Source organism: Mastigoproctus giganteus, chromosome 9, assembly GCF_048544385.1.
Source record: "Mastigoproctus giganteus isolate SK-2022 chromosome 9, ASM4854438v1, whole genome shotgun sequence".
NCBI classification, from domain to species: domain Eukaryota; kingdom Metazoa; phylum Arthropoda; class Arachnida; order Uropygi; family Thelyphonidae; genus Mastigoproctus; species Mastigoproctus giganteus.
The window spans coordinates 127,385,500-127,409,191 of record NC_143583.1 but is presented as its reverse complement, the minus strand read 5'-3'; the positions used below and the strand labels follow the sequence as shown (position 1 = coordinate 127,409,191).

Genomic DNA, 23,692 nt, shown 5'->3' with positions numbered 1-23,692 from the left:
TGCTTCTATTGGAATGAACAGCAGCCTGGAAAACAAGATGCAGGATATTTCAGAGACTGCTGGAAGTCATTGCGGTACAAGTAAACACATGGGTTGTGTTAGGGTAGCTAAGAATAGGAACAAGTGCATGTATACTTGTGTGTACACCAATGCTAGGAGTTCGGTAAATAAATTTGAGGTATTGCTCGCAACATCAAAGGCAGATATTGTTGGGATATCAGAGACACATAAGGAATGCAGAACTGGAATTTGGGGAGTACAACGTCTACAGAAAGGATAGACAGGATAGGAAGGGAGGAGTTATGCTATTAGTTAAGAAACACGTAAAATCCAAGGAAGTGAAGCCAGTTGACATCACTGGACAGTGCAGTGTTGAGTCAGTTTGGTGTGACATAAACATTGGGAGATCAAAATTGAGAGTAGGAGTGTGCTATAGACCTAATGACTCTGATGAGTATAATAAGAAACTGTACAGGGAAATAGAGGGGGCCAGTAAATCAGACAGTCTTATAATGGGGGATTTTAATTTCCCAGATATTGACTGGAATTTGTGGGTTGGTCACTCACACACTAGCAAGGCCTTTGTGGATATATTGGATGATTGTTTTCTACATCAGCATGTTCGACAGGCAACTAGAGGGTGTAATACTCTTGATCTGATTATCAGCAGTGATTCTTCATGCATTAAGAATCTGCAGATAAAGGAACCACTAGGTGGCAGTGATCACAGTGTGCTGAAGTGGGATTTACTCAAAGAGGTACCTGCCATCAATTTTGATGATCCTGCTCAGGGGTAAAGGGAAGGGTTTTTGCTTTCATAAAGGTGACTATGATGGTCTGAGACAGTATTTAAATTCTATACAGTGGAACCAACTGATGATGTTACCAACAGCAAATTCAAAATGGGAAGCATTCAAAGAACTTATCTTGGAAGCTACTATGCTTTACATACCAACTAAGAAATATTGTTCAAGGTTTAGGCCTAAATGGATGTCAGATGAACTAATCAGGCATATGGCCGAGAAGAAAAATGAATGGGATAGATATAAATTAACATGTGACACAGAAGCCTATGATAGATATAAGCTGATCTATAACCAAGTTACAAAGAAGGTTAGGCAGGCGAAGGCAGATTACGAGAAATCTTTGGCAAAGGATGCAAAGAAAAACAGCAAAGAGTTCTTTACTTATGTAAACTCTAGAAGGAAGGGGATGAATCAGATTGGTCCACTTGATATCGATGGTTTAACTGTTGATGATCCTGCTCAGATAGCTAACAAACTAAATGAATTTTTCCATCAACATTCACACATGAGAAGTTATTCAGTGAGGGGAATGCCAGAGGTGTATTCAACTCTGGCCGTAAGTTAGATAATCTTGTAATAACTGAGAGTAAAGTGGAGGAGAAATTAGTGAAAATAAACACAAGAAAGGCACCTGGGGCGGATGGGATCTATCCAGTTATATTAAAGGAGGCAGCAAAGGAAGTAAGCAAACCCTTAGCCATAATTATGAGAGCTTCCTTGGACTCAGGGGAGGTACCCATAGACTGGAGATGTGCAAATGTGACCCCAATTCACAAAGGAGGATCAAAGGCTGACACAAGTAATTATAGACCTGCGAGTTTAACTTCTGTTCCAGGAAAATTAATGGAGGTACTGGTTAAAGAAGCACTGAAGGATCATCTAGACAAGACTTCAGTTATAGCTTGGACACAGCATGGTTTTGTTAAGGGAAATTCTTGCCTGACCAATTTGATTGGATAATATGCTGCAGTTGTTGTTGTTGTTTGGTTTTTAGGAGCATTAGCAACTAAGGCCATATTGCTCCGGGATATGCGGTGGTCATTTCCTGACCTTTCCGCATCCTCCGTATTTGGTGGTGACGGGCTCGAACCCCGGTCTAATCAAGAAACATGTGCTACGCACTGCTGCTCCTTCCCACCTGGCTACGGAGGCGCCAATATGCTGCAGTCACAGAAGAATGAGATGCAGGGAATAACTTTGAGATTATATATTTGTATCTTAGAAAGGCTTTTGATACTGTTGCACATGGAAGACTGCTGCACAAGTTGGAGCAGTGTGGCATTTGAGGTAAATTGCTGCTATGGATAAAGGGATCGTTGAGGGGGAAAAGACAGAGTGGTAATCAATGGACACTGCTCATCGTGGACTAATGTTATTAGTGGAGTCCCTCAGGGTTCAGTGTTGGGTCCATTATTGTTTTCTGTATTTATAAATGATAAATCAATCTTAATGTCCAAGTTTGCAGACGATACAAAGATCGGCAGGGTTGTTAAGGACACTACTGACGCTATGCTGCTGCAACAGGATCTGGAAAGGTTGAGCAGATGGGCTTAGAGGTGGCAAATGAAGTTTAACATTGACAAATGTAAAGTACTACATATGGGAAACAGCAACCCCAGAGCAACGTATCAACTCTGTGGTACTACACTGACAGTGGTAGAGAATGAAAAGGACCTGGGGGTAATTGTGCAGGCAGATATGAAGTTCTCTGAGCAGTGCAGATGGGCTGCAAGAGTAGCTCACGGTGTCTTGTCAATGATATACAGGAATTTTTCTAGCAGGGATAAGGAGGTGATTATTCCCTTGTATAAGGCAATGATCAGGCCACACCTTGAGTACTGTATACAGGTCTGGAGGCCTCATTTCAAGAAGGATGTAGAGCTGCTGGAACGAGTACAGAGCAGGGCAACAAGATTAGTGAATGGAACAAAGGGTTGCTCTTATGAGGAAAGACTTAAGTTTTGCAAATTACAGTGTCTGGAGACTAGGCACCGGCGAGGTGATCTGATAGAGGTGTATAAAGCCTTGAATGGTTTGAGCATGCTCATTGCCAATGGTATTCTTCCTCTTGCTCTGAATAATCACCTGAGAGGGCATAAATTCAGATTGAGGAAAGACAGATGTAGGATAGATGTGCAGAAATTTGCCTTTAGCCAGTGGGTAGTTGGTTGGTGGAACAGACTTCTATCCCTTGTGGTGGAAGTTTGATAGCCTAAATAAATTTAAGGCTCAGCTGGACAGGTATTTCGAATGAACGGAAGGGTGAAATGGAAGTTTTTTTTTTGGCTGATGCTGCATAAGTTTGCTTTCTTGCATCATATGCCTCTACTAATGATAATGCCACAGAGTTGGTATGTTTCTCTTGGGTTACTGCTACCCATATATGCAGTACTTTGCATTTGCCAATGTTAAACTTCTCATGCCACTTCTCAGCCCATCTCAGTTAGAAGAAAAGTAGGATGCTAGCAGGCTGGCTTTCATCTGAGGTGGAAATAGAACCATCAGATTTTTAATACAGATAAAGCCAACCTGTTAGCATCCTACTTTTCTTCTAACTCTTGTATTGATGACCTTGGTAACCCACCTCCTACTATTCCCAGTACACTCCATTCATTGCCTCCTGTGGTCTTCTGTCAAAAAGATGTCAGGAGAATTTTGAACAGTCATGATGCCTAGAAAACAGCAGGTCTTGATGGTATTTCTCCACTTGTTCTCAAAACGTGTGCTCCTGAGCTTACTCCTGTTCGGTGTTGCCTTTTTACACCTTATTCCACAGGTGGTTTTCCTTCTGCTTGAAATTTGCTCATATCCAACCAGTTCCTAAAAAGTGTGACAAATTCCTCCCATTGCACTTACTTCTACTCTTTCTAAAGTATTAAAGAAATCCATTAACTGTCAACTCCTAAACTATCTAGAAACCTTCAATCTGATCAATAATCACCAGTATGGATTTCCATCAGTGTCGATCCGCTGGTAATTTAATGGCTTATGCTACCCAAATATGGAAAATTGGTGAAACTCCTGTTGCTTGGCAAAAGTTGTGGCCAATATCTTTGGCAAGAGACCAGAATGGTCAACTACCATTTGGACAAGAAGCAAGTTTTCTACTCTTAGCTTGTTCAAAATCTATTTGGTCTAACTAAGAGGGTAGAGAGATTTTAAGCCAGATTTCAAAAAGAGATTCTAAATTACTAAGTTTTTCACAGAATGTCAGAGTGGGTATATGTACAAGGTACCACCTTTCAAGAAAAAGGAATTGTACAGTGAATAGTCAGGATAACTGATATGAGGAGTGATTGAATCAACTGATAATTGGAATTCTGTCAGAAAAAGTAAGTGGGGCTTGGCCAACTGTAAGTGGAAATGGACATCGAGATTGGAACTGAGACAATGTATATTTGTGAAATGAATGAGGAAGTGTTTGGAAGGGTCACATCTTTTCACAGATAAGTTTGTTCTATTAGTTTGACTATTCATGATGTATTTAGCAGTAAGAAAAGGTGGGGGACTTGTATGAAGTAATGAAATTTTTGGATATGGTACGGTCGTGGCAAGAATGTTCTCAGCTCCTTGACATAACATGGTCTTGAGAATGCCTCCTGCATATACACTACTCAGACTCCCTCCAGTCACTATCTAGTAGAGACAGCGAGATTATTCACTGACCCGGATGCCTCCAAGAGAGTTACCAATAAGTTTGGTCTGGTGGACCATCTAGCAGCCAGCCTACAAACACCATTTTAAAGCTGTATCATTGAAATGTATAAAACTGGATCTTGCCATGATGCCCATCATATCCTCAAAAGGCATCAATCATACTGAGTGATGGAAGAGATTGGGGGGGGGGGGGTTGCCAAAGCTTTGCTCTGGAAACTAAACATGGGTTTCACTACTTCAAGCCTCCAATAAGCAAAGTGGCAGTATTGTACTGGTTAATGAGTCATTAATCACCTATTATAGCCTGGTAACATAGATGGGCGACATTCTTCTGTGTGGTGTGAACATCACATCTCAACCCCCCTGCTTACATTGGCTCCTTTTTATTTTGGTCTTTAGTAATATATACTAAACATACAAGTTACTAAAAAATGCATCAATTATGTATATAGTTACAACATTAAATCAAAATTAACATTGTATAGAAGACAATTTCATTATATCTCATATGGTGAACTTCATAATGAGCAGCCTTACTCATATTTGAATAAGTAAAACTTTCCAAACAAAAGTATATTGTTACTTATTCTCAGTTGAAGACCATTCACCTGGACAGCACTATTTTCAGAGTTGGCTGATTCCTCATCAGTGGGTGGATAGGTAGCCAAGGTGAAAGAGCTGAAAGTCCAGTTGTGACTTATATCCACAACATGAGAGATACCAAATGATGTAATAATGAAACTCAGAACCTTTAGCATTAGTAGAGGCATTTGATTCAAGAAAGCAAGCTTATGCAGCATCAGTCAAAAAAAAAAAAAAAACCAACTTCCACTTCACCCCTCTGTACGTTCAAAATATCTGTCCAGCTGAGCCTTAAACTTGTTTAGGCTATCAACTTCCACGACAAGGGATGGAAGTCTGTTCCACCAACCAACCACCCGCTGGCTAAAGGCAAATTTCCGCACGTCTATCCTACATCTGTCTTTCCTCAATTTGAATTTATGCCCTCTCAGGTGATTATTCTGAGTGAGAGGAATAATCCCATCAGCATTCAGCATGCTCAAACTATTCAAAGCTTTATACACCTCTATCAGATCACTTTGCCGGTGCCTAGTCTCCAGACACTGTAATTTACAAAACTTAAGCCTTTCTTCGTAAGAGCAAACCTTTGTTCCATTCACTAATCTTGTTGCCCTTCTCTGTACTCGTTCCAGCAGCTCTACATCCTTCTTGAAATGAGGCCTCCAGACCTGTATACAGTACTCTAGGTGTGGCCTGACCATTGCCTTATACAAGGGAATAATCACCTCCTTATCCCTGCTAGAAAAATTCCTATATATCATTGACAATACACCATGAGCTACTCTTGCAGCCCGTCTGCACTGCTCAGAGAACTTCATATTTGCCTGTACAACCACCCCAAGGTCCCTTTCATTCTCTACCACTGTCAGTGTAGTACCACAGAGTTGATACGTTGCTCTGGGGTCGCTGTTTCCCATGTGTAGTACTTTACATTTGTCGATGTTAAACTTCATTTGCCACCTCTCAGCCCAACCTTTCCAGATCCTGTTGCAGCAGCATAGTGTCAGTAGTGTCCTTGACAACCCTGCCTACCTTTGTATCGTCTGCAAACTTCGACATTAAGCTTGATATACCCTCATCAATATCATTTATGAATACAGAAAACAATAATGGACCCAACACTGAGCCCTGAGGGACTCCACTAATAACATTAGTCCACGACGAGCAGTGTCCATTGATTACCACTCTGTCTTCTCCCCCTCAGCCACCTCTTTATCCACAGCAGCAATTTTCCTCCAATGCCACACTGCTCCAATTTGTGCAGCAGTCTTCCATGTGCAACAGTATCAAAAGCCTTTCTAAGATCCAAGTATATAATATCAAAGTTATTTCCTGCATCCAGTTCCTTTGTGACTGCATCATAGTATCCAATCAAATTGGTCAGGCAAGACTTCCCCTTAACAAAACCATGCTGTGTCCGAGCTATAGCTGAAGTCTTGTCTAAATGATCCTGCAGTGCTTCTTTAACTAGTGCCTCCATTAATTTTCCTGGAACAGAAGTTAAACTCACAGGTCTATAATTACTTGTGTCAGCCTTGAATCCTCCTTTGTGAATTGGGGTGACATTTGCACATTCCAGTCTGTGGGTACCTCCCCTGAGTCCAAGGAAGCTCTCATAATTATGGCTAAGGGTTTGCTTACTTCCTTTGCTGCCTCCTTTAATATAACTGGAGAGATCCCATCCACCCCGGGTGCCTTTCTTGTGTTTATCTTCAACAATTTCTCCTCCACTTTACTCTCAGTTATTACAAGATTCTCTAGCTTACTGCTAGAGTTGAATACACCTCTGGCTTTCCCCTAGCTAAATAACTCCTCGTGTGTTAATGTCGATGCAAAATATTCATTTAGTTTGTTAGCTACCTGAGCAGGATCATCAACAGTTGACCCATCGATATCAAGTGGATCAATCTGATTCATCCCCTTCCTTCTAGAGTTTACATAAGTAAAGAACTCTTTGCTGTTTTTCTTTGCATCCCTTGCCAAAGATTTCTCGTAATCTGCCTTCGCCTGCCTAACCTCCTTTGTAACTTGGTTACAGATCAACTTGTATTTATCGTAGGCTTCTGTGTCATGTGTTAATTTGTATGTATCCCATGCATGTTTCTTCTCTGCCATATGCCTCATCAGTTCATCTGACATCCATTTAGGCCTAAACCTTGAACAATATTTCTTAGTTGGTATGTATAGACTAGTAGCTTCCAAGATAAGTTCTTTGAATGCTTCCCATTTTGCATTTGCTGTTGATAACATCATCAGTTGGTCCCACTGTATAGAATTTAAATACAGTCTCAGTCCATCGTAGTCGCCTTTACAAAAGCAATAACCCTTCCCTTTAACCCCTAATGGTAGTTACCTCTTGAGTAAATCCCACTTCAGCACACTGTGAACACTGCCACCTAGTCGTTCATTTATCTGCAGATACCTTAAAGCTATAGAATCTCAAGTTATGAAAATGTTAACTATATTTTAACTGCCTTTGCACTAACCTGTTTTGTTAAACTTTTCATAGCTCAAGGTTTTATAACCATAGAAATAAGAGTATTAACAGTAAAAAAATCTGAATTTTATCTCATTGAGACCCATATTTTCAGAAACCACAAACCTGCCTCAATAAACCAAAGGACATATTTTAATACCTGTTATATCTCACTTTCAGACTGGATAGAAAGACTACAGCTACATGCAATGACTACATTGAGAGACCACGACTATGATTGGGTTAAGAGAATGTGACTATATGCTACTGGAAAGCATTGAAGAAATTAATACATATTCCCACCAGAGTTTAAAGTAAATATATAAACTCCTCTTGATTAAAACTTATTTTTTATTTATATACTGGTTCATTTACATTACCTTTATTTTATAGTATAAACAATTTTTATTAAAACATCACGTTCCAAAAATTCTACTTGTTTCTAGATCACATGCTATAACAACACAAACAAAAAAAAGTACACATAGGTCATGAATTGACATTATGCAAATCTACAGTCTGTTCACTCAGTATAAATTGCTCTCCAAGTTGTTAAAGTATAGTTTATTGCAAAAAAGATTAATCTGCATGTTTCTGTTTTTCATTGTGCAATATTTAAATATCCTGAAGAATATTACTATTTTATTTTCCTTTTAGTAAAATCTCAAGTTAAGAGATTTTAGTAACATCTCTTTAATTATTTTTGTTAAATGATCTCTTGCATAAATCTATCCCGTCCCTCCAATGTACATTTCATTATAATAGCACATCTTTGGTTGTAGAGTGAAGTAATATCCTTAAAAAAAAAAAAAAAAAAAAAAAAAAAAAAATTTCCTTTCTTATTTAAGAGGTTTAAATATTACTTTTAACCAGGCGTTTTTGCACATCCTTTTTTATTTTTCTTCCACTTTCTTTATTATCAGGAAATATCATTTATGGTATTTTTCATTGATAAAGATAATTCCTCTAAAATCATTATTATTGGGAAATACCACTATCTTCTTGCAATTGACATATGTTTGTGTTTTGAATTTTCCTATATTTAAATATTATGAAAAGGAGGTTCCTAAATAATTTTAGTCACCTCCTTTATAGAAAATTCATGTTTATTTAATATACTCTATGTTTTCTAATTCTTTTCCCAAAAATTCTTCATCACATAGACCTTTTTTGACCTGAAGATTAATATTTTCATAATTCTCTTTTTAGCATTATGGTACAAACTGAAATTAATATAATTTACCACATTTTTTTTTATAGTGACCTACAGTAGTTAATCTGTCTTTTACATTCACAATTTTAACATCTAAAAAAGCTAGCATTTTGCCTTCTTCAGCTTGCAATTTGAATTTAGGAGCTTTGTGCCTGTTACAAATATAACATCTGAACTTTCCTAATTAAATTTATCTGCATTTACATGTTAAAAATACATGATTTGGATAACAGATTAAAGAGGACTCAGCCACCAAATATGGAGGATGTGGTAAGGTCAGAGAATGACCACCGCATATCCCCGGAGTAATATGGCCTTAGTTGCTAATGCTCCTAAAAACCAAATAGTAACAAAGTAAGTAAAAGAGGACTCTTCAAAAGCTTCCACAAAAGCATTTTTGTAAATGCAAAGTACTGCATATGGGTGGCAGTAACCCCAGAGTAATGTACCAACTGTGTGGTACTACACTCAGGATAGTGGAAAATGACAAAAAGACCTGAGGGGTAATTGTGCAGTCAGATATGAAGTTCTCTGAGCAATGCAGACAGGCTGCCAGGACAGCTCATGGGGTTTTTTCAATTAGCATTAGTAGAAGCATATGATGCAAGAAAACAAGCTTATGCAGCATCAGCCAAAAAAAAAAAAAAAAAGCTTCAATTTCACTCCTCCGTTCGTTCCAAATTATATACAGGAATTTTGCTAGCAGGTGATTATCCCATTGTATAAGGCATTGGTCAGGCCACATCTTGAGTACTGCATACAGGTCTGGTGGCCTCATTTTAGGAAGGGTGTGGAGCTGCTGAAACGAGTACAGAGAAGGGCAATGAGATTGGTGAGGGAACAAAGGGATGCTCTTACCAAGAAAGGCTTCAGTTCTGCAAGTTGTAGCATCTGGAGACTAGGCACCTGCAAGGTGATCTAATTGAGGTATTTTAGGCTTTGGATGGATTGAACAAGCTCAATGCTCATGGGAGTCTTCCGTTTTCTCAGACCACACACGAAGGGGCACAAATTCAAATCGAGGAAGGACAATTGCAGAATAGATGTGTGGAAGTTTGCCTTTAGATTTCTTGTTTATACTTCGGCACGACCACCAGGTCAGTGGAGTTTACAATAAATCAATCAATTCAATACAAATGTTAATTTCCACTGGATGGTTGATTGCTGGAACAAACGTCCATCTATTGTAAAAATTGATAGCTTAAATAAATTCAAGGAAGAACTAGACAAACTATTGGAGGGAATGAATAGGTGAAACGGGACTTTTTTTTTTTTCTGGCTGATGCTATATAAGCTTTCGTGCATCATTTGCTACTGTTAATGCTAAATAGATCTGCTATGAGAGATGAAAGCGAGTTGTCCATCTGAGACCAAAATTTTGAATATACATCTTACCTTCAGCATTAATTTTAATAATTAGCAAGTGTTCTATCAGGTAAATGTTTATTAGACTGGGATATTACATACCATCTTACTATCCTGTTTCAAATATTTCATAGACTGAAATGTTCGTAAAATAGTTGTCTGTATTTAAACTACCTAAGATTGTTATTTATATGTTCCTGTTTTATTATGCTGATACACACCAGGATTTCTTATATGGTTATGTTTCAGGAGTTAAAATACTCGCCACTCACCTTAGCTATTCTTACTGGATTATTCCCTTTGTGAATTTTATATTACCAAAAACTCTTTTAGAAGACAACCCAATCAGCTAGTGACTGGAGGGAGGCTGAGTAGTGTGTAAGCAGTAGGTACTGCCAAGGAGCTGAGTATGTTGTTTGGTAACATAACATATCTTTTCAAAAAAATGCAGAAAAAAAAAATGGTAGCTGCTTCTTTTTTTTTTTTTTTGCATATCCTTCCCTTTGCATTTTTTTTACGTATCTTCCCCTCTGAGGAGGGGAGGATATGTAGTGAACTGCTGCTTTATGTTGAGGACAAACTGCAGACCTACATATCAGTTAGGTGAGCTATTTGTTATGTACCTTTTCCTTGTGTTATTGTACCATGTGATTATGAAACCAACAGAGGTTTGGGAATATGATGCTTCAATAAAAACTGTTTATATCTTGGAGTGAAAAGTGTTGTAAATTAAGCAGTATGTATCAAATAGAATTAAGCCAGAAAGAGAATGACTCTTTCAAAAGTTATCACGAAATTTTTTTGTTCTTTTTTAAATAGAAAAAAAATTCAATAAAGATAATAATTAAATAAGCCTGTGATCAAAGAATGTAAAACCTGAATATTGCATAGTAACTCAAAGCTAAAAATAATTCTTAAACTAAACAGAGATAAAATCCAATTCAATGATGATATGGTCCAAACCTCAAAGATACTCTTTATTTTTCTTAAAGATAAATAACTCTGAAATATACATACTTTGAAATTAAATTAAATATCTAAATCCCAGACCTAATATTTGAATATTTAAAAACATTTTAAAACATCAATGCAATGGCCAGTGTTTTCCAAAGAGAAATGTGCAAATTTGACAAAAGATAAACTAAAGAAATGTCCTGAAATTTCTTATAAACTAACCAAACAGTCTGGTCTATTTTTACAGTTAATTGGAAAAACACTTCATAAGTACAAAAAAAAAAAAAAATAAATAATCAAATGCCAAACATGAGAAAAAACTAATAAAATTAATTAAATACAATTATGACCGGCCTCCGTAGTCGAGTGGGCAGGAGCGGGAGTGCAGTAGCACATGCTCTTTGAGTAGACCGGGGTTCAAGCCCCTGACTGCTGAATATGGTCGATCTGCCAACCCGCACTGGACCAGCGTGGCAGATTATGGTCCATTTCCCTCAGCATGAATTGTTGAGGAGGCTTCAGTGGGTTGATAATGGCTGCACTTTACTTTATACATAGAGTTATAAATTTGTTTAAATTACACTACTGAAATATCCATGAACATGCTGAGACATCTTTCTTTTTCCAGTTGTATAGGAAATATATAAGTATAAAATTTCCCAAGTTAAAACTTTCTTTGCAGCTGAAATCAACTCATTGCAGCATCAGTGGCAAAAGTGTATTCACTCCAAATGGTACCATAACATGTTAGCAGACTCCTCAAATACTCAAGTCATGAAATTTTCAAATGCCCCTCACAAGCTGTAGGGTCTAATACCTTTTTGTGTTTCAGTTTTCATATAAAAAAAAAAAAACATATCTGCATTAACCACCTTTTGATTCTATGTCATTTTAATGGAATATTTTATGTCCTTTTGCATTTAAAAATGGCAAAAGAACTATAGAAAAAAAAAAAAATTTATGTGAAAAGTATTACAAAGGAAGATATAACAATTATTACCTCTGCCTCCTTGAGAATATTACTGAGTATCATTTGCACAACCTTTTGATATTTATTCCAAAAATTGAAGCAGCCTTCTTCTAAACCAGGTGTACGTTCTAACCAGTCCTGTAAAATAGAACTTGTTAATTTTTTGATGATCCACCAAATCTTTTTCAGACATACAGGTCTCTTTTTGATAGTTTATCAACAATTATCCATTTAAAATAAGGAAATATAAACACTATTATACCGTATGATAATTCAGCAATCCTTCTTTGATTGAATTTATAGGGAATGTGTAAGCCATCTTGAAGTAAGTTGTTTTGAGTAATTTGAAAGTTTTGTAAAAATTAAAAAAAAAAAAAATACCTAATATAAAATGTTTTTAAGCATAATTTTTTTCCTATTTTGATTTTATAGCTGAACATTAAAATGAGAGTGTCAAAAATAAAATAAAGATCAAAATTTCGAATTTTAAAAATCATAAAAAAGTACAAAACTATACTTAAATTGGTAAAAGGTAAAAGATGAAATAGATATCAGTATTTCTTATATGGGAAAGGCTGATCACTTACAATTTATAATAGCTAGTTGTTAATGATCAACATGGACAATGTGCAATTACCAGTTACAGATAAAAAAAAAAGTCACTGTGGCAGATGTGGGTGATATTGTGTTCAAGGTGGCTGAAATATGTGATGATATAGCTCCTGTGAATGTTAGTAAGCAAGAGATTTTGAAACTGAAATAGAATATGGGCTCTGGAGTGCTGAGAAAACAGGCACTTCTGTATCAACATTTTGGTGCATGGGTAGATGAGGTAACAGCAAATGTCTCACTAAAGATACTTTACTGGAAATAAATTTTAAAAAATCATTTTAATGACTTATTTCAGAAACATATATGTGGACTCCAGCCTAAATTTATATATAGGCTGGAGTCCATAAGTGCATATATATGTGTGTGTGTGTGTGTGTGTGCACGTGTGTGCACTTAAAAACTTTTTATAAGAATTTAATGGTATAAAATATTATTAATTAATGGTTTATGGATCAGGGACACTGCCAAATTTAAGCAGAAAGAACCCAACAATCATAATGGATACATAGGTGGAGAGTGTAAAGGTAGTTAGATAGTGTCAAAGTGCTAACATAACTGAAAATGTAATTACAGTGAACAAAGAAAAGAAAGATGATAATAATAGGTAATTAGAAATATTTAATGCCTTGCGTCCTATGATTTCAGCACCTTCTTCTGGAACCATCCGCCAAAATCAAATGTTTTTCCTTTGATTTCAGTGGCTGGCCCCAGAAGAAGGCGCTGAAATCATAGGACACATGACATTAAGTATTTCTAATTACTATTATTCACTGTAATTACATTTTCAGTTATGTTAGCACTTTGACACTATCTACCTACCTTTATACTCTCTGCCTATATATATAGGCAGAAAGTATAAAGGTAGGTAGATAGTGTCAAATATAGGCGGAGAGTATACTATATATAGGCACTTATTATATTACAAAATATTTTGTTCTAAAGGAGCCTAATCAATGTAAAACAAGCTTATTATACTATAAATTTTTAGTTCTAATGAAGCCCAATCAATATCAAATAAAATAAGGCCCACCACTGCATACTAACCTTAATCAACTACTGACCTGATTAGATGCAGTGTTTTTTGCCTATGAAAATGATTAAAAATAACAAATATGAAAATCACAAAATAAGAAATCATAAGAAATTGTATCTTTATTCATTCACATAAACATCGATCCCCACTCATCACTTTGAAAGGATCAATATTCAAACAAAATGAACAAAATATGTAATGCATATGTTTCTGTTCTAATCTGGTGATATACAGTATATATGATTAATACCAATGCTAAATTTAGATTTTGATTTTAAGCTTATATTTGATGCTTAACTTAATATGTAGAAAATTATAGCCAAATTAAACATATGAAATTTATAACAATACAAATAAGTAAGTTTGTTTCCTTCAAACTCCCATTTGTTTCCTAAGTCCAGTATAGGTATATACTTGACTTAGGAAACAAAGTCCTATGTATATGAATAGCTACACTGCATTAAGACAATTACCTTCACCCCATTTATTTTGAATGCTACTCCTGAAAGTTTTCTGCTCCTCGTTCCAAGGAAAGAAAGCAAGAAAGAAAATGTGAAACATCTTTTTATGCAGTGGACAATAACTCCCTTTTTTATGGTACTTAATGCTATTAGAGAAAGCCGATCTGCACAATAGCATATCCCAACTTATGCTGCAATTTGGAGAATTGAATGAAAATAATTTTGAAAAGGAATGTAAAGTGAAGTAAAAAATAATTGAGGTTTTAATACAACAAACTAAAATGTATATAAGACAAACTGAAACTAAAATTACCAATTATGAATAAAACTAATATTGCTATTATTCTGACCTGACTGATTATAACTTTTCCACAACAGCTGAAAATGATCAGGATAATAGCCTATATACATATTTACAACTTTTCAATACATGCAAATCAACAACATAAAAACTTTGGAACTATGTTAATTACTAATATACTGGTTTTCAAATTTCATGCAGACTACATTGTTAAGCTTAAATTTTGGTAGTAATTTTGTAATGCAGATTGATGTTCAGTACCAACTATCCAGCCCTATCTGAGAGTAAAGGAGTCAACTGCCTATTTTTTCCAAATCTGGCCCATATAATCTGAATTGTAGCCTTTGTATGTAATACTAGTAGATGCCTTAATGGCTACACCCATATAATATTTTATATACCCTTCTGGAATATGATTATTAACCAATTTTTGCTTTAAGCTGTGCAAAGCACCAATTAAGTGCATGCTAATGTAATTCTTATTACATTAGCATGCACTTTTTTTTTTTTTTGAAATATTAGAATTCCAGTCTGTAAGGTTTATAGTATTAAAGTTAAATTCATCTCGTTTGCCATATAAATTTGTGTGTTTTATGTTATTAGTCATATCTATTTCAAAGGTATGTTTCTCTCATACTACTGTTATTTGTATGTCCAATTCTCAGATCGCTCAGGTACATTCCTTTAGAAATTTCTTCATGCTCATCACATACAATAATATAATCTATGTATTGAAATACTCTAATGTTGCTGTATGGATTTCTTTCATAATAATGCAGATACAAATTGGCCAGATTATTTGAACTGGTAGTTCTCAATGCTATTCTTCTGGATTGTACAAATATGTTATCCCCAATTTTAATATAGTTATTTCTAATACAAAACAAAGTTTCCAAAACCCTTTGCTATAGCCTAGGCAATGGTGGAATTGATCATAATGGTAATTTTGAGCCAATTTTAAGTTATGTGAAATGCTAGTAAAAAGGCTTTTGAAGTCAAACGTATTTATGGACTTTGCCTCACAACTTTTGATCTCTTCAATAACTTTACTATCATTCCCAATGAATTTGGCATTTGTGATTTTTTTTTCTGCAATCAGTTTTAGTTTTGCTTCTAGGCATTTACTGGGTGCTCCTCCATAACTATTTTTGCATGAGATAACAAATCTACACCCTGTAGGTGTTTTATGAAATTTTGGTATCCAGTACACATATGGGAATTTTGTGTTTTCATTTTTAATATTAATCTTTTTCTAAATAGGCATTAGCTTTTTAGCTACTATATTGGTTTAGTATGAACCATTTTATACATTTCAGTTTTCCGATTCATTTTTTAAGTTATCCATGTAGAATTTAACAAATAATGGCAAAGTTATTTGCCACTTTGTCTATGTTAGTTATTATAAATTTATTATGCAAATATTTTATTTTATTTTTGATATCCCTAATGTTATGTACTTTATATTTCCCAACGTCATGTATTTTTTCAGTTAATGCTGCAATGATATAATTTTTAATGCTTGCAATCTAATTATAGAAGGCTTCTATCAGTGTATTATACTTATAAGTTATTTTACAGGCAAACTGTAGCAAATCTATATGCAAATTACTTTTAACATGCTCAAAATTTACTTTGTTGCAAGGCTGAAATTTAAACCCTGTTTGCATGATACCCATTATCTCCTCATATTCGAAAATATCCAAATCATCAGTAAGTATATGGTTATAATGGGGGTTGACAAATTTAGTATATTTCATTGTATCACACAGGCATGGATAGTTAATTTCTGATTCTATATGTCCATTAACCATTTTTTTTTTTTTTATAATTACAGACTGCCACTCCTATTGGTTTTTCGTAACTGTATCTTACTTCTACTTTTATTTGCTTTAGCAGTATGTTCTGTCCCATTTTAATCATAATTTTGTTTATGTTAACTGCATCAAATGACAAGGAGCACAGGTGTTCTGAAAAATACAATTGGCAACATCACCATAGTGATCTCTAATTACAGGAAGTGGCGCCTCCGTAGCCAGGTGGGCAGGAGCAGCAGTGCATAGCACACGCTTCTTGATTAGACTGGAGTTCGAGCCTGTTACACCAAATACAGAGGATGCGGAAAAGTCAGGGAATGACCACCGCATATCCGCGGAGCAATATGGCCTTAGTTGCTAATGCTCCTTAAAAAAAAAAAAAAAAAAAAAACACAAATAACAGGAAGTAATTTTGCCTCAAGAATACCCTTGTACACCAGGCATTCACTCTACCCTTCACAAATGATAAATGGAACAGGACCAGGGTATGTGCTGGTCCCAAAGGAACTAGTTGTTGTTGGTGACTATTATCAGGGAAACGGGGAATATATTGTGCAAAAAGGATAGGTGGAACAGGACTAGGGTATGTCTGCCAGAGGCAAAGGTTGATGACATTGTAGAGCAGATATCATCTTTTAAGGGCACAAAAGGTGATATTGTTTACATGTTGGCACTAATGATATTAAGAGTAGGGGACCAGTGGAATTACTTAACACGTACAGGTCAATGTTGAAAAAAAAAAAAAGCAGTGAGTTAGGGTTGAATTTGAAAGTGTCTGCAATTCTGCCCAGGCACACAACAGAATGGAGTATATGATGAGAGCTTTGTCGATCAATTCGGCCCTGGAGAGATTGTGTAAGGCTCAAAGGGCAGAATTTTTCTCAGTTGGTCTGTGCTTGTTAACAGGAGAGACTGCTTCTACAGGGATAGGATACACTTAAATAGAAAGGGTGCAAGAATATTTGCTGATGCCATCAGGGAAGTGTTTGGTGGGTCGGAAAACTAGCTTGGGGGGAATACATGGACTAACAGATTAACAGTACCCGCTGGCAGAGGTGAAAGTGATTCTTGCACTGCTTCTATTGGAATGAGCAGCAGCCTGGAAAGCAAGGTGCAGGGGATTTCAGAGACTGCTGGAAGTCATTGTGGAACAAGTAAATACATGGGCTGTGTTAGGGTAGCTAGGAACAGGTGCATGTATACTTGCATGTACACCAATGCTAGGAGTTTGGTAAATAAATTTGATGAATATGAGGTGTTGGTCAAAAAATCAAAGGCAGATATTGTTGGGATATCAGAGACATGTTGTCACACAGATATAAGGAATGTAGAATTGGAATTTTGGGAGTACAATGTGTACAGAAAGGATAGACAGGATAGAGATGAGGAGCTATGCTATTAGTTAAGAAACACAATCTAAGGAAGTGCAGACAGTTGATATGGGTGGACAGTGCAGTGTTGAGTCAGTGAGTCAGTTTAGTGTGACATAAACACTGGCAAAGCAAAGTTGAAAGTAGGAGTGTGTTAGAGTCCTAATGACTTTGATGAGTATAATTAACAACAGAGAAATAGAGTGAACCAGTAAATCAGATTGTCTTATAAAGGAGGATTTTAATTTTCCAGATACTGAATGGAACTTGTGGGTTTGGTAACTCACACACTAGCAAGGCCTTTGTGGATTTATTGGAGGATTGTTTTCTACAGCAGCATGTTTGGGAGGCAACTAGAGGGAGTAATACACTTGATCTGATTATCAGTCATGATTCTTCATGCATTAAGAATCTTCAGATAAAGGAACCAAGAGACGGCAGTGATCAGTGTGCTGATGTGGGTTTTACTCAATGAGGTAATTACCATCAGTGGTAAAGGGAAGGGTTTTTGCTTTTGTAAAGGTGACTACGGTGGTCTGAGACAATTTTTAAATTCTATACAGTGGAACAAATTCTAAATGTGAACCATTCAAAGAATTAAACTTGGAAGCTATTAAGCTTTTCATACCAATTAAGAAATATTGTTCAAGATTTAGGCATAAATGGATGTCAGATGAATTAATGAGACATGTAGCAGAGAAGAAAAATGCATGGGATACATATAAATTAATAGGTGACACAGAAGCCTATGGTAGATATAATATAAGCTGGTCTGTGCAAATGTGACTCCAATTCACAAAGTAGGACCAAAGGGTGACATGTAATTACAGACCTGTTAGTCTAACTTCTGTTCTGGGGAAATTAATGGAGGCACTGGTCAAAGAAGCACTGCAGGATCATCTAGACAAGACTTCAATTATAATTCAGACACAGCATGAGTTGGTTAAGGGGAAGTCTTGTTTGACCAGTTTTACTGGACACTATGATCTGGTCACAAAGGAACTGGATGCAAAGAATAATTTTGATATCATACGGTTGGATCTTAGGAAGGCTTTTGATACTCTTTCATATGGAAGACTGCTGTACAAATTGGAGCAGTGTGGCATTGGGGACAAATTTCTGCTATGGATAAAGGGATGGTTGAGTGGGTGAAGACAGAGTAGTAATCAATGGACACTGCTCTTCATGGACTAATGTTATTAGTGGAGTCCTCCCAGGATTCAGTGTTGGGTCCATTGTAGTTTTCTATATTTATTAATGATATTGATTAAAGTATATCAGGCTTAATGTCTAAGTTTTCAGACAGTAATGAAGGTTGGAAGGGTTGTTAATGACACTAATGACAGTACACTACTGCAACAAGATCTAGAAAAGTTGAGCAGATGGGCTGAGAGGTGGCAACGGAAGTTTAACATTGACAAAATAAAGTACTGCATATGGGTAGCAGTAACCCCAGAGTAACGTATCAACTGTGTGGTACTACACTCAGGGTTGTTATGTTGTTGTTGTTATTTGGTGTTTAGGAGCATTAGCAACTAAGGCCATATTGCTCCGAGAATATGTGGTGGTCATTCTCTGACCTTTCCGCATCCTCCGTATTTGGTGGTGACGGGCTCGAACCCCGGTCTAATCAAGAAGCTTGTGCTACGCACTGCTGCTCCTTCCCACTGGCTACGGAGGTGCCTACACACACTCAGGGTGGTAGAGAATGAAGAGGACCTGGGGGTAATTGTGCAGTCAGATATGAAGTTTTACGAGCAGTGCAGATGGTCTGCAAGAGTAGCTCATGGTGTCTTGTCAATGATACTGTTGATACTTTTGCACATAAAACACTACTGTACAAATTGGAGCAGTGTGGCATTAAGGACAAGTTGCTGCTATGGATAAAGGGATGATTCAGTGGGAGAAGGCAGAGTGTGGTATTTGATAGACATTACTCTTCATGGGCCAATGTTATTAATGGAGTCCCCCAAGGTTTGGTATTGGGACCATTGTTGTTCTTTTATATTTACCAATTATATTGACGAATGTGTATCAGGCTTAATGTTTATGTTTGTAGTGATACAAAGGTTGGCAGGGTTATTAATGACAGTAATGATGGTATGCTGCTACAACAGGATGGCATACCATCATTACTGTCATTTATTAATTGGGCAGATGGGCTGAGTGGCAACTGAAGTTTAACATTGACAAGTCCAAATTACTGCATATGGGTAGTAGTAACCCCACAGTAACATACCAACTGTGTGATCCTACACTCACACTCAGGGTAGTGGAGAATAAATAAGACCTGGGGGTAATTGTGCAGACAATCTGTGAGAGCAGCTCATGAGGCATTGTTAATGATATAGAGGAACTTTTCTGGAAGGGATAAGGTGGTGATTATCCCCTGTATAAGGCAATGATCATGCCACACCTTGAGTACTGCATACAGGTCTGGAGGCCTCAATTTAGGAAGGATGTAGAGCTGCTGGAACAAGTACAGAGAAGAGCAACAAGATTAGTGAATGGAACAAAGGGTTGCTCTTATGGAAAATGGCTTAAGTTTTGCAAATTACAGTGTCTGGAGACTAGGCACCTGTGAGGTGATCTGATTGAGATGTATAAGATCTTGAATGGTTTGAGCAAGCTCAATGCTGATGGGAGTCTTCTTCTTGCCCAGATTAATCGCTTGAGGGGACATATTTTCAAATTGGGAAAGACAGTTGTAAAATAGATGTGCAGAAATTTTCCTTTAGCCTGCAGGTGGTTGATTTCTGGAACAAACTTCCATCTATAGTTGTAGAAGTGTACAGATTAAATAAATTCAAGGCAGAACTAGAAAAACATTTGGAGCGAATGGATGGGTGAAATGGGAAGGGTTTTTTTTGGTTGATGCTATATAAGCTTGCTGTCTTGCATCATATGCCTCTACTAATGCTAAGGCTAATGCTATATTCAAGATAACCACCTCCTCTCATGTGAAATGCAGCCTCATATAATTTGACATGCAGAATGTTTCTCTGTGGAGATGATATAGTCAGAAAGAAATTTTCTCCTCCTCTTTGTCCAATCTGCTGGCTGTCCAAACCAAGAAAGTTCAATTTTGATTCATCAGAGAAAATAGCACATTTCCACTGAGCATGCTAGTTGGTTGCAGACCAACTGCATGCTCTTTTGCATAATTTAGTCAGAGTTTTTATTTTTTTGCATCAAAAGTGCTTTTTTTTTTTTTTTTTCCTGTTTTGGACAATATTTCTACTAATCCTGATGAGAAAAGGTGTCTGTGTCTACTTACTGTAGCAGTACTTGCCTTTACTCCTGTATCCTCCTTTCATGCTGTTTTGAGATCTGTCGATGAGGATCTTCTGTTTTGGATACAGACAGACAACCAGAAATCTGTCCTACGCGACAGAAGATATTTGTGGGTATCCACTTCCTTTCTTTCTGTTTAAGCTGCCAGTTTCTGATAATTTTTGTAATAAACATGCCACTGTTGACTGTTTACAGCAAATCCTTTTATCTATTTCATGCATAGAATGTCCCCTCTTCACTCAACACAGCAGCAGCGATACTTTTCCTAAGAGGTGTTAATTGTGAAAACTTAGCCATTGAAATAGCACAGAATACTGGGCTCATGGTATGTGCATTGTATTTATACTGCCAATGGGGTGATACAAGCATGTAATGGCACATGACATCATCTAAGAGAGCTTGCTAGAGATGGATGATGCAATAAGGTAAGGCTATTACAAAATATATATGATATATTGTTAAATTACACAGAATTTCAGTGAATATTGAAAGTGATGCAACTTTTTTGAGCACTACTTTACAATTTTTCTAACAAATGCTTTATATTACCTGTATAACCTCACAAAGCGATGGCTCCTTTTCAGACTGCTGTACAATCTCAATGACTGAGGGATCCTGGAAGACTTTCAAATAGTTACATTTTCCGTAATTTACCCGTTGTTCCTGAATAAGGACAGAGGAAGAGTATTAAGTAATGACAATCCATTATATATTAAGAACTTTAATTTATTCATGGGAATAAGCATATTTCAGCACTATGAAACTTATTACATAGGAAAGTTCTTAGAGCACTTTAAGGTTGCAAAATAGTTAACTGACATGCATAATTTCTGCAAGCAGCCTGATTTTGTGATAACTGAGAGGAAGGCAGAAGAGAAATTGTTAAAGCTAAGTATAAAAAAGGCAACTGGTGTGGATGGGATCTATCCAATTAAGGGAGACGGTAAAGGTAAAAGGGTAAGCAAACCCAAGCCATAATTATAAGATATATCTGGATCCAGGGGGAACTGGAGATGTGAGAGTGTATCCCAAGTTCATAAAGAGTAATCATAGATGCACATGGAGATGTTGTGTAAACTATGAGTTTATTGCTAACACAAACAAACACACACATTTCTCTTTCTCATTCCAGAAAACATTATTTTGCATGAATCTAGTTTAATCCTGCATTTGTTGCATGGAGTTGAATTGACCTTGTGTAACTAACAGAGATTTGTGCTTCATCTACTCCATCCACACAGTTGAAATTCCCAGTACCTCTTGTTAAAAATGGTTTCTTTGAATTGGATACAGAAATTTCTAGAAATGTCTGTTAATTATCTAACAATTAGTAAAAATTCACAATTAAATTAAACCTAATTATATGTACATGTTGATTGATGCATATCATAAAGAAATATTCGTAGTAATTGTGCTTCACTGCCATGTGCTTTCCTCCAATTGGAAATGCTCTTTGGCTTCATGATATTGAGGCATCATCTGGAATCAAATTGTTATGTGTTCACTTCATGTTCATGCAGCAAGTGCTGCTTGCAAAAACTGCCCCGGTTGAAGCAAGCACTGCTTCACCGGGGCAGTTTTTGTGCCCCGGTTGAAGGGCACAGTTTTTAAATTTGCTCTCCGACAGGTTTAAAGTGAGTTTTAATTTTCAAAAATTAATTAAAAATATGTTTCTAATACAGAACATGGATTTTTCACAGTTGTGTTCAAAAAAGTTGAAATTATAGGTGATATAAAAATATGAAATGATATAGAATTATTTTTTTCTGAATTTTCACATTTTTATGTGACTAATACATTTGTCAAACTCTGAGCAAATGTAGCCACCCAGGTTTCTGCCCATATGCTACTAATTCTATGCTGTGAAGATCTTATAACCTAATCCTGGTTAGTTTATCACAACAACAATCAGTAGTCATCTTTGACTAATGGCAAAAACAAAGAGAGAACGACCTTTAGCCTCCCAGCGAGAATGACATCTCTGCTCCACCACTAATTGCTGTCCCTACCATGAGGAGGCAGGTCACCCTATCTAGGAAACAAGTCTGACATCTCATCAGAATAAATAAACAAATAGTGACTATTCTTTAAGTTATATCTAACCTATTACATTACCAGAAGGGAACTCTTCTCAACCAACATAACTTATTGTTGCTTTCAGCAATCATAATCCATAACACGTTAAAGACCACTCTGGTCTCTACATTAATCAAATTCTTGACAAACAAAATAACATTAATAACTTAACATTAACTGATATCAATTCTGAATATATTTCACTAGGGGAAAACTCATCCCATTTAACATAACTCAATGATAATCTTAACAAGTGACTCCATATTCATTCGTCGGAACTGCGTGACTAATACAAGGTCAAGGTGTGTTTGTTTTAATTGCGGTCTCCAGGGTTTCCCCTATTTACCGGTGTAGCATCTGAAAGGCAAAAAGCCAAGGCTGGCAAGTGTGTGGTGTTATGTTGAGTGTTGGCACCTGGCGACTTCACAGCCAGGGGATAGGGGACACCTGGTCCCCTGACTCCCAATCTTGGCCATGAGGAAGCATGCTGGGGACAACTTTATTACCAGAGACACTTACTGGAATTATCAGGCAAGCCTGGGAGCCCCAAGGTGTTTAGAGAAATGAAATAGAGATAAGAATGAGAAGTATGGGGATTGGAAGGGAAGGGAAAGTTGGATAGAAGATAAGGGAAAGGAGAGTAGACATTGCCTGAAACAGAAGAGAAAAGTTTACAATAGTAAAAAGAAAGTTTATAGTGAACTATAT

General features: G+C 36.6%; 1 protein-coding gene across 1 annotated transcript in view; it reads right to left on the bottom strand.

The window, feature by feature from the left end:
* v (Tryptophan 2,3-dioxygenase vermilion) overlaps positions 1-23,692 on the bottom strand; it is a 143,838-nt gene that overhangs the window by 28,677 nt on the left and 91,469 nt on the right. The window contains exons 8-9 of the mRNA XM_090380792.1: positions 21,458-21,571; positions 12,054-12,161 (exon numbers count right to left, since the gene is read on the bottom strand). Coding sequence (XP_090236918.1) covers positions 12,054-12,161; positions 21,458-21,571 — 222 coding nt within the window. The remainder of the gene's footprint in view (positions 1-12,053; positions 12,162-21,457; positions 21,572-23,692) is intronic.